The 12,559-nt window shown below is 39.8% G+C and overlaps 1 protein-coding gene across 1 annotated transcript in view; it reads left to right on the top strand.

The window, feature by feature from the left end:
- Window positions 1-12,559, top strand: part of BAZ1B (bromodomain adjacent to zinc finger domain 1B) — a 73,437-nt gene that overhangs the window by 896 nt on the left and 59,982 nt on the right. The window contains exon 2 of the mRNA XM_047839123.1: window positions 7,477-7,593. Within this exon, the coding sequence (XP_047695079.1) occupies window positions 7,477-7,593 (117 nt within the window). The remainder of the gene's footprint in view (window positions 1-7,476; window positions 7,594-12,559) is intronic.

Below are 12,559 nucleotides of genomic sequence, written 5' to 3'. Positions count from 1 at the left end.
CTCCGCGGGGGCGCTTGGGTTTTTCTCCTCCCGAGTGGACTTCAGGCTGGTCGTGAGCTGACAGGATCGTGAGGCACATACCCCAGAACGAATTCCAGACCGGGGAAGGGGAAGAAAAAGTTATCTTGGAGGAGATGATGCCTGCCTTCCCCGGCATGCACAGCTTTGAAATGTTGACGATTGAGGAGGAGATCGGTATCTGCCTTTAAATGAACATATAAAAAATACCAAGACCTACTTAACGGTTTTATGTTGTATTTTAGGAACAGGAGGCTGATGTTTTAAATAAGACGCATCCTCTTTTCTAATCATTGTTTAAGGTTCCTTGTGTAAGCTTTGAAGTCTTCTAGTTGTACGACTGTTATTTACTTTTTTTTTTATGGATGCCAGATGAGTCCTTTTGGAAGCACAAGTGTAAAAAAGGAGTAGATTTCTGAATCAACGCTTTTTTAGGAGTGAAGGCTAAATACATTGAGTTTCATCAGCCCTTCCTTTTGGAAGGACTTGATTTCTTAGTTTCTGTTTGCTTGCTTGCTTGCTTGCTTTCTTCAACGCTTTCTTCAGCAGTGAAGGTTAAATATATTGAGTTTTATCGGCTCTTTTCCTTTGGAAGGATTTGATTTCTTAGTTTCTGTTTGCTTGCTTGCTTCTGTATGGGAGGAAGTGTCCATGTGAGCGATGATATCATTTGATTTCACTTCATTTTGATCCTCTCTTTGATATAATATGATCTTTTACAGGATAGCCCGTTTCTTGTTCCAGTGCAGTTTGTGGATGTAGGGTGTTTACATACAAAGGGGCCTGGAAAGTGAGAGCCTGTGCTGTAGGAAAGCTCTTGGAGAAATACAGCTAGAGCATCTTGTAGCTGAAATGGATCTTGGGGATGGTTGGATTCTCTAGCCTCATTTGCCAAGTGAACCCAGAGGGTTGGTGGACTTGTTAAAGGTCAAACACTCTGAAATGATGAGAGTTAGGAGTAGAATGCAGTGCCTTTCTACCTTATCCTTGTAAGCAAATCCAGAAAAGAAGGTGGAATGCTTGGTTACCTCTGTCAGTGGTATGAGATAAGGTGCATTTTAGGGAGGGATTCCATGATAATCTGGTTCTTTTTCTTGTCCTGTAAGGACTTTTGGGAAGCTTTGGAGAAGTACTCCAAGCGCTAAATCCATCATTATTCTAAAGGTGTCCTACTTTGTAAAAAAAATATTTAGCCCCATCAGTGGGGTTAAAAAAAATTACTGTGGGAATCTGCCATATCCTTTTCAAATGTTATTCAAATATCATTTTTTGAGCAGTTGGTGGATACTCACACACTAGTATTACCAGATGTTTATTTTTATGTCTGCTTGGAGTGTAGCATAAGACACACTCAATAGAGACAAGTTCCAAGTCTGTGATAGGTGTTGAGCCATGTGAAAAATGGCTAAAAGCTAATTTTTTAGAATTGGCAGTACAGGCTTTTTCATATCGTTTACAGAAATAGGTGAAATGTAATGATATATATGAGGAATTTCTCTTAATGATGACAATTGAAAATTGAAACCTGCACCTTTTATATGTTAGGTATTTTTAAAAATTCTTCATTTTAAGTATTTCCTATACCAGTATGTAGAACCAACCCCTTTAACAAAGGAGTCCTTACATTGCATTGCATATTGAGGGGGAAATTGCTTGCATGGGAATTTCTACAAGTGGAAGCTCTTTGAGGATGGTTTTAAACAATTGTGCTGTGTGGTTGGCAGGTTGGTCTATTTCTTTATTAGGCTTTTAGTGATTTCATAGAGAACAGGTATGTGGTTGGTTAACAGCTGCATTTAAAGTATACTGTTTCCAGTTCTTAATATTTACAACTATGTTTTTAATAGGATTTGATCTTTAATTTTCTCCTAATACCTGCCTTTTGATTGCATGTATATGCAATAGCAAATCAGTATAACATTTTATTGACTTAAAGCTTTAAGTGATGGTATGTTCTTGAAGGCTTTATTGTACCTCTTCATTAAACTTCCAGTGGTAGTTGTGAATGATGCACACGTTTAATGACTAGGTTTTATATATTGATGATTACGTTTTTTGTATTATAGGTTTGAATCTATGGGACGTTACTTCCTAGGTTAATACTAAGGCAATACACTAGATCTTCCTTGGAAAGATGATCAGAATCAGTTCTTGATGTTATTATCTGGCAATAGGATAATACAGTGAGTAAGTCAAGATGGGTTTTAAGGAGAAACTGAAGCTACAAGCAGCCTGCCGAGGGTAATATGTTTGTTGTATTGCTTTACTGTCCTGCTTTGTAAAGCTTGGGAACATCTACTTCATAACCTTGTAATATTAATATATGAGAGCTTTTATTTTATTTTTTTCTTTTCTTAATGTTTACTTATTTTTGAGAGACAAAGAGGCAGCGTGATGGGGGAGGGGCAGAGAGAGGGAGACAGGCTCTGGGCTGTCAGCACAGAGTCTGTGGGGGGGAGGGGGGCTAGAACCTATGAGCCCCACAAATTGTGAGATCGTGACCTGAGCCCTTGAAGTCAGAAGCTTAGCCGACTGAGTCACCCAGACGCCCCTATGAGAGCTTTTAGATGGTATAATGAGGAGGGGCTATTAGAACATAGTTAATTAGGCTCTAGGCAAGAGTGACTACAGCCAAGTTGTAAGAGCTGGAGTTAAATTGTAGTTGCAAGCCAGGATTTTATTGGACAGTTGGAATAATGATTTCTTAGGTTGGCTTTTATAATTTAATTTCTTAAGAGTGAGAAATTAAACTAGATTAGAATTGCCTTTAACTTGATGACAGACTGTTCCAGAGACAGAAAATAGGATAAAAAGCAAATCTGGAGCTGGTGCTTTGTCATTTCACTTAGAACTCTTAGGGTTATAGTTATGCTTATTTAACCTCCGTACTTTTCTGGGCCACTTCCTTTCAGGCTATCAAGTACTTTTATTGAAAGAAGGCTAAAGAGAACAATGAAGCAGCATATTGTGAGGAGGTAGCTCTTGAACTCATGAAAAAGTAGATGCATAATGAGATATATAGGATTTGAGAATATCTTGTCATTTATAACTTACACAACCTTTGGAGAATTGCTTTGACATTTTGTCTGCAATTATATGTGCAACAGTGGCTGGAACATAAAAACCTCAATTGGCATTTGCTCTGAGTAGTTATTTGAGAGTAAGTGACTTATTTTGGTAACCTAAAATCTGAAATAGGATTTAGAGGCAGCTGACTCAGTATCCTTCTAATGGGCTTTTTTCTCTTCTTTTTAATTTTTTTCTCTTTCTCTTAACATAAGACAAAGTAACAACCAGAGCAGAGTTACATAAACTTAAAAATATCCTGTGTTGGGTTGTAGGACTTTAAGTTTTTGATTTTCGGAATTAATCGTAGATTACTAGTTAAATTTTTCACGTATTGTCAGAGGGCATGCATTCCTAGATGTGAATCTTAGGTAGACAGTGCTGTCCAATAGAAATATAATGTGAGCCACAAGTAATTAAATGTTTTCCAGCTTAACCGACTGAGCCACCCAGGCACCCCCAGAGAGAGAGAAACTGAAGCAGGCTCCTTGCTCAGTGCAGAGCCTGATGCACACGGCTCAATTCCACAACTCTGGGATCATGACGTGAGCTGAGAATCAAGAGTTGGGTACTCAACCGACTGAGCCACCCAGGCTCCCCTCTGGTGGCAGAAAGATCTGGAGGATACTGTGGTGGCTTTTTGAGTTTCTTGGAAGTGGCATCTGTCATGTTTTTCATCTGTTGGTCAAAACAAGGCATGTGACCGAGGCTACCATCAGTGGGGAGGGAATGGGCATTACTCTTCATAGGAGGCATTGCAAGCCACAGGGCAGAGGGTGGAGATGTAGAATCCTTTTATGGAAGGGAGGTGAATATTTGTAAATAATACAGTCTCCTATGCTTCAGGGTTCAGGGAATGTTTCAGGGGAAAGTCACTTTTAAGTTCATATCTAGAGTATGATTAGGGTAGATAGATCAAGAAGAGAAGAGTTTGTGAACTTGAAGATTCTTAAATTTTAATGGAAAGAAGTTTTATATAGCTAGAGTGAAGAAATGGGAATTGAGATAGAGTTGCTTAGTGGTGAGATACACAAAGGGGCTGGACCATATAAGTCCTTGGGAGATAGGCTGAGGAGTTTGGATTCTGCCTTAAATATATTGGAGGCTGTTCAAAAATTGGAGCAGGAGGCGCTTGGGTGGTTCAGTTGGTTGAGCATCTTTTGACTCTTTTGTCTTTTGACTCGATTTGTGTCAGGTCGTGATGATTCATGGGATCAGGTCCTGCATCAGGCTCTGCACTGCTTGAAATTCTTTCCCTCTCTCTGCCCCCTCCCTCCCTCTCTCTCTCTCTCTCTCTCTCTCTCTCTCTCTTAAAGTAAATAAACTTTGAAAAAAAATTCAATCAGGATGGAAGCAGGCTTGTAGGTTGAAAGCTCACTGTGGCTGCAGTGTTGAGAATCTAGCCCTGAGACTAGTGAGGCAGTTACGAAATAAACGAGGCAATAGGTAATGGTGATCTGAACAAATGTACTAGCCCTTGAGAAGTACAATAGATTACAGAAATAAATTTGGTAGATTTGACAGGATTTGGTAATTGATTGGGGAGGAATCAAGGATTGTGTTTTGGTTATCACTTGGTTAGTTGGTCATACTCTGATAATAGAGAACGCTGGAAGAGGATCTGGTGTTTTTTTCTTTTTGTTTTGACTGGGAATGGGGGGTGAAGATAGGAAGTTTAGTTTGGGTGCTAGAAATTATTAGCATGTAGATAGTAATTGAAGTTATGGGCATTGATACTGCCACCGCGAATGAGAGAGAATGTTATGTTGATAGTGATTTTCAAAGGATGGTGGGAAAGCCGTGTATCCAGGTAGAAGGGTCTTGTATTGTTTGAAAAACTATAATCAGCAAAAAAATTTAATATTTAAATATGTATCATTTGAGAAAAAAACTTTCCCCCTTTTTTTCTTCTTAATAGGAGTACCTGGGTGGCTCAGTCTGTTAAGCGACCGACTTCGTCTCAGGTCGTGATCTTAAGGTTGGTTGGGGGTTTGAGCCTCGCATTGGGCTCTGTGCTGACAGCTCGGAGCCTGGAGCCTGCTTCGGTTTCTGTGTCTCCTTCTATCTCTGCCCCTCTCCTGCTCGTGGTCTGTGTCTCTCTCTCAAAAATAAACTTAAAAAAAAAAAAAAAAGAAAGAATAAAAACCACTAAGTAAAGCTCAACAAAATCTTGATTGGTGGAGTGGTTTTCAGTAATGTGGGAGCCAGAGGATTACTTCCCAGTGCGAACGTATTTGCATTTCAGGGGCCTGAGGGCAAATGAGATTTTAAAGTAAGCTGTAGAACTGGGTTTAAAAACAAATAAGATTGAGTAAAAGGATGTTTGGGTGAGAAGCACAAAGGGCCTGAGGAGGATTACCGGTGAGGTCAATTAAAATGTTTAAAACTGTTATGGCTAGGTGGGAAGGGAGGATCAGAGGCTGAATTTAAATAATGGCTCTGTTGTGGAAGAGGAAGGACTGAACTGAGAAAAACCTAAGTGGTTGCAATTAGGGATTGGAGAGCTGAGTATGCTTCCCTCATTTCTGACTTGTACACAAGGGCCGTTAAGAGAGATTGGGAATAATTGCTAAGGAGCAAGTTTAGGAGGGGAGGGAAGGGAAGGGGGTAAAAAGAAGAGTTTAGAAAAAGTTGGATTTGAGCATCTAGGTGATACCCGAGTTGTATGTTGGCTGCATAGGTCTAGATCAAAGGAGAATCACTGGGCACGTGACTCCTACTTTTAAAAATAACAGCTAATAACAGAAACTTAATCTTTAAGATCTATTTGTTTTATCTCACATTCTCTCTGATTACACAGTGATTTTCTTCGGTATAACTAATGTATTAGAATGTTATCAAGCTCTTTAAATGCTTTAATAAATCCACTTTCTGATTCTTTTTTTTTAATTTAATTTTTATTTATTTTGAGAGAGAGGGAGGCAGACTCCCAAGCAGCCTCCGCAGTCCACGCAGAGCTCGATGTGGGGTTCAAACTCATCAACCGTGAGAACCGAAATCAACTGAGCCGAAATCAAGTCGCTTAACTGACTGAATCACTCTGGCGCCCCTGATTCTTCCTGTCATGATTCACCTCCCCCCTCCCCGTGCAAACAGACAGAAACATAATAATTTATCTTATTGATTAGTTATGATAATGTCACTTTGGAAGTCATGCTATTTCCTTTTTTCTCTATACATTTTTATAAATTTTCAGTGAGATTGAATTTGTATAGCTTTATATGGAAGCTTGACTCCTGGTTTTTACTGGTACTCTATTTTGTTTAATCATTTAAATATTAGTATTACCTCTCTGGTGAGGAAAATAGACTTAAACTCTTTTGTTTTTGGCAGATCCAGAGAATGCTACAGTAAGGGAAGGTGCTCATACTATTGGCTAAAACTACTATTTTGGGTTATCTATGCATTTGTCCCTGCATCTATCTTTGCACTGATTTCAAAGAATCTCTGTATATTTAAAATGAATTACTTGTTGAGTTGTGAGGTAGTATTACAGAGGGAGCTGCTTAAATACTTTTATTTCAACTACTATAAAAAGTGTCACTTGGAAAGTACAGAGATTGGCAGCTAATTCTCTAGTTGTGGTGTCAGTTTATTTTTTTGGGTAGCATCTGTTGCTGTGCATAAAATAAATTAGTTAACTCGTCATTTGAATTTGAATGTGTCTGGCTGATAGTGAATTCCAGTTGGGACGATGTGGAAAGTTACCATTTATATGGCACTAACTTGTAGGATGTTTTCTTCCTCCATCTGCCTTACAAAGACCGAACAATGTCTGGTAAATGACTTGTGAGTGTAGTATTATTGGAGGCAACATAAAGGCTGGATAAATATGATATCGAAATTATTTTTAGGGCTTTATGGAATTTATTTTTTAAACTCAACAGGTGTTTCCAAAGTAGGCTGGAAGCTTATAGTAAGTGGATCATTAGCTGGTATACAGGGCTATTCAAATTGCCTGTGAGACTGGGGTAGTCCTCTCCTCTTTCTATGGAAGATTCTTAAACTTGCTGACCATCTAAGTTAGGTAACAATTCCACGTACCTTGCATTCTTATTCCTTACAACTTGTGTTTAATTTACCTTTACTTTGTCTTACAAATTTTTAGTGCTGTGGGAATCTGAAACAGGTGAATTGAATAAATCACATTTGTACTAAAATGGTAATATTTTATTTGTAAAACAAAAACATGACAAAACATTTGAATCATACTTTGGCTTTAATAATTTTGTTTGGATTTGCCACTTGAAAACTGTGATTTCAATTTTACCTTACGCTGTACAATATAGAAAGGTTGCCATATTATAGACTTTTTTCTGTGTAAGTAATTTGTGGATGTGGATGAGTTTTCTCAGTTGCTTGATTATTATTTTCCTGAGCGACTGCTAACAGAGAGTATGAGGCCCGCCTGGAAAGGTACAGTGAGCGCATTTGGACCTGTAAGAGTACCGGAAGCAGTCAGCTAACACACAAGGAGGCCTGGGAGGAGGAACAGGAAGTTGCTGAACTGTAAGTAATAGAAGCATTGCCCTTCTAGCACCATCTTCAAATTATTGGGAAAGAGGGAATATTAACAGTAAAGCAATATTTGTATTTAAATTTATGGGCATACATTAGAATACATTAGTATAATGTATTGGTATCTGAGTGCCTTTGCCTAGTGGCATTTTGCTGGTAACAAAGTACGTGGAATATATCGTTGTATGTACACTTATTTAGGGTATTTACCAGGCTTTTAAGTGTTCTTGCTCTATACTTTTACCTTGTAAATATTCTGGAAATGTTCTAAGCAAAGGAAGCTGACACAATTTGGAAGTAATACAGGGGCAGCAAATGAGAAAATTTTCTTTATTTTGTGGTCATTTGAAATTCAGGACAGTCTTTACAGTGGCTATCAAAAAAAAAATTCACAGTTTGGGGTGCCTGAGTGGGTCAGTCGGTTAAGCATCCGACTCCTGATTTTGGTTCAGGTCATGATTTCATGGCTCGTGAGTTCAAGCCCTGCATTGGGCTCTGCACTGACAGTACAGAGCCTACTCTGGATTGTATTTCCCTCTCTCTCTGCCCCGCCCCTGTTCTCTCTCCTCTCTCTCTCTCAAAATAAATACGTAAACTTAAAACACTTGTGTATGTTGAAAGTGCCTACTCATGTGGGTATTCTCTCAGAGAAAACACTCAGAATTTGGGCAGTAGGAGCTTGCAAAAGATACATGGAAACTAGGGGTGATGATAAAACAGAACTCTTTCGGGAATTGGGAATAGAAACTTTTTCTGTGGACTTTTCATTGACTTCTGTTGGTAGCAGATAAGCAGAGAGCATACAGTTTAGTAATCTAATACTGTTCTGCTTTTTTGCTGGTGTAATGACACTAGGTTCAGTTAAGACCTAGTTCTAGTAGTGGCTCCATCACTGACTAATAATTAGTTGAGTCTGTTAATCTGGTGCCTGTTTCTTCTTTGCTTGGTCACTTACATTGTTCCATTTTGGGTTAGTGTTATTACTTTAAAAGAAATTGTTTTTATTTATTTATTTATTTATTTATTTATTTCAACGTTTATTTATTTTTGGGACAGAGAGAGACAGAGCATGAACGGGGGAGGGGCAGAGAGAGAGGGAGACACAGAATCGGAAACAGGCTCCAGGCTCTGAGCCATCAGCCCAGAGCCCGACGCGGGGCTCGAACTCACGGACCGCGAGATCGTGACCTGGCTGAAGTCGGACGCTTAACCGACTGCGCCACCCAGGCGCCCCATAAAAGAAATTGTTTTTAAATGTTTGTTTATTTTTGAGAGAGAGAGGGAGACCAAGGATCTATCTGAAGTGGGCTCTGTGCTGACAGCAGAGAGCCCAATGCGAGGCTCGAACCCAAGAGCTGTGAGTGAGATCGTGACCTGAGCCGAGTCATGCAGCTGCTTAACCAACTGAGCCACCCAGGCCCCCCCTAAAAAAAAAATTGTCTTTTAATGTTTATTTATTTGAGAGAGAGAGAGAGAGACTGAGTGCGAGAGGGGGAGGGGCAGAGAGAGAGGGAGACACAGAATCCAAAGCAGGCTCCAGTCTCCGAGGTGTCCGCACAGAGCCTGATGCGGGGTTTGAACCCGCGAACCGTGAGATTATGACCTGAGCCAAAGTTGGATGCTTTGCTGACTGAGTCACTCAGGCATCCCTGGATTAGTGTTAATTACATAAGTGTCTTGTTTAGTGTACTAGACCAGGAGTTGTGCAACTTTATCTGTAAAGTGTCACTTAGTAAATATTTTAGGGTCTCTGTCAGCTATTTGTCTGTGACATTGTACAGTGAAAACAGCTATAGGTAAAATGTAAATGAATGTGAATGGCTGTAAATAAAAGAAAATTTTATTTACAAAAACCGGTGGTCGGCTGAATTTGGCCCTTGGGGTTTTGCTGACCCCTACAGTAGCTTGTGGACTTTAAGAAGAAAATCTTTTTATTTATTTATTATTATTTTTTAAATACAATTTATTGTCAAGTCAGCCAACATACAGTGTGTACAGTGTGCTCTTGGCCTTGTGAGTAGATTCCCATGATTCATCACGTACATCCGGTGCTCATCCCACAAGTGCCCTCCTCAGTGCCATTACCATTTTTCCTGCCCCTGTGCCCCTCATCAACCCGCAGTTTGTTCTCTGTATTCAAGAGTGTCTTATGGTTTGCCTCCGTCTCTGTTTGAAAGTATTTTTTTCCCCTTCCTAGCTTGTGGACTTCTTGAGGGCAGGTCTCATATTTTACTTATTCTTGAATTGGTTACAGTGCTGAGACACTATCCTCTGCACTATATGAGCACTTACTGTTTGCTTTTTGCAAATAGAGATAATGTTGCCTTCTCTGGGTATCTTTTTGAGACAAAAAGTTGTGTGTGTGAAAATTATATGTAAATAAAAGATAGTAACCATTAACCTACAACAAAGAGTATGAAGAGTACTGAAGAGGAAATCAGTTATTGTTACTCTTTGGGAAAAATCCAAAGAGAATCCATAAAAAACTGTTAGGAGTAATAAGAGAATTCAGTTTCAAAATATAAATAAATTGCTTTCCTCCACACAAAGAGGCAGTGGGAATTTAGAGGGTAGAGACTAACCTGGAATTGTTAGGGAAAACTTCATGTGGCTCTATGAGGAAGGTAACACTTGAAAAATAGTTTGTACCAGATTATGGAAGACAAGATGAGCTATTCGTATTTAATTCTGTGAACAATAGGAGGACAGCAGTAATTTTTTTTTTTTTTAACTTTTTTTTTTCAACGTTTATTTATTTTTGGGACAGAGAGAGACAGAGCATGAACGGGGGAGGGGCAGAGAGAGAGGGAGACACAGAATCGGAAACAGGCTCCAGGCTCTGAGCCATCAGCCCAGAGCCCGATGCAGGGCTCGAATTCCCGGACCGCGAGATCGTGACCTGGCTGAAGTCGGACGCTTAACCGACTGTGCCACCCAGGCGCCCCAGCAGTAATTTTTGAACAGGAGAGAAACATGGGATGGTTTTGGTGATTGATGTTTAGGCTTTGAGATTAATCTGGGAACTGTGTAGGAAGAGTTCAAGAAGGAAAAGCAGGTGGGAAGTTGATGTGGGCTTGCTAGGATGGTATTCAGGTAGAGAGTGATGGCCTTATTGGGAATAGAAATAATGAGTTGGAGTCTGTAATCCTTCCTGAAAAGAGGGTTTTGGGCCATAACTTTGGAAAACTGCTACAAACTTCTTGAAAAGTCATAATACTTAGGGTATTTAAGATTTTCAGAAGACCTCCAGTAAAGAACTGTAGCTTGGTTTAACCTTGTGGATCTCAAACTTACTTGATCTTAGAAGCCATTACAGCAGAGTGAAGTTCTAAAGAACACAGATGGGGGAATGTTTTATGTGATTTGATAGTGAACAGAATATAGAGAATGATGAGAGGGATTACTGAAAAAGTATGATTATGCAATTTTTATTCAAGAAGAAATCTTTTTTTTTTTTTTTTTTGGTTTATAAAAGTAATGCATACTTGTTTAAGTATGTAAACACTACAGAGTTAGTAAAAGAATCTGAACATCATCGTCCATCCTCACTCCCCAGAAGTAGCTGTGGACAATGAAGTTTTAAAAAGCTTGGTGACTGGGAGGCTTATTAATAAGCATTTATAGGGGCCAGGAAAGGCCTCATGGAGTTAAGGAAGTCTGAGGACATCTTTGGAGGATGATTAAGCTGGGAGGGAGGATGGTGGGGAGAGGACAAAGGTAAAAGCCTTAACAAAGGCAGGGAGACTAGAAGCTTATTGATTGGGACTGGGGAAAAGCAGATATAACTGAGGTAAATTTTAAGGCAGTATGGTAAGAGATTTTAAATCTAGCAGTCAGTTGGAGGAACATTTTTAGTTATGAACAGAGTGGAAATATGATGATAGTAAGCCTAATACTTGGATGTGTACGAATGTTCTCATGCCTGGTCCTTCTTTGCCTTGCAACACAAATATTAATTGATCTGGCCAGAACTGGAGATCTTAAATTTTTTTTTTTTTTAATGTTTGTTTATTTTTGAGACAGAGCATGAACGGGGAGGGTCAGAGAGAGAGGGGGACACAGAATCTGAAACAGGCTCCAGGCTTGGAGCTGTCAGCACAGAGCCCGACGCGGGGCTCGAACTCACGGACCGTGAGATCATGACCTGAGCCGAAGTCGGACGCCCAACCGACTGAGCCACCCAGGCGCCCCCAGAACTGGAGATCTTAATGAGTTTCCATTTAGATTGCTTCCCATTTTCTGCTATCATGAAGAATCCAGCAATGACCATCTTTGTGCACATGTTGACACTTTAAAAAAAAAATTTTTTTTTACATTTATTCATTTTTGAGAGTGAGAGAGACAGAGCATGAGCAGGGGAGGGGCAGAGAGAGAGGGAGACACAGAATCTGAAGCAGGCTCCAGGCTCTGAGCTGTTAGCACAGGTCCTGACGCGGGGCTCGAACCCATGGAGTGTGAGATCATGAAGCTGAAGTTGGACGCTTAACCGACTGAGCCACCCAGGCGCCCCAAGTTGACACTTTTGATAATTGTCAAACTGCTTTCCAAAAGAGTAGAAACCTAGGCTGTCAGCTGTGCATGAATGCACATTGCACTCTTTCCTTGCTTATACTGGGCATGTTCGTGAGTTTAATAAGTAGAAAGTAGCACTTAATTGTTTCACTTTTGCAAGAGCTTTGGAGTTCAAGTCATGGTTCCAGTCCTTCCTGATTTATTTTCCTTACTCATAAAATCAAAATTCTATACCCCCTCCTGAGGCATTGTGGGTACTAACTGAATGAATGCATAGGGAAGCATTTTCTTGATGAAGGTGTAACACAAATAGACTCAAGTTACAGTCTTCTAACAAAAAATGGGCAAAGGGTATGAATAAATAATTCATACCTGAAAAGGGAAGTCTACTATAAAAACAAATGGGAAAATGTTCAGCCTTACTGATGATGTGCCTGTTACTCTT

The sequence above is a fragment of the Prionailurus viverrinus genome, chromosome E3 (assembly GCF_022837055.1).
Source record: "Prionailurus viverrinus isolate Anna chromosome E3, UM_Priviv_1.0, whole genome shotgun sequence".
In the NCBI taxonomy this organism is placed as follows: domain Eukaryota; kingdom Metazoa; phylum Chordata; class Mammalia; order Carnivora; family Felidae; genus Prionailurus; species Prionailurus viverrinus.
This window is presented reverse-complemented; position numbering and strand designations above follow the sequence as displayed.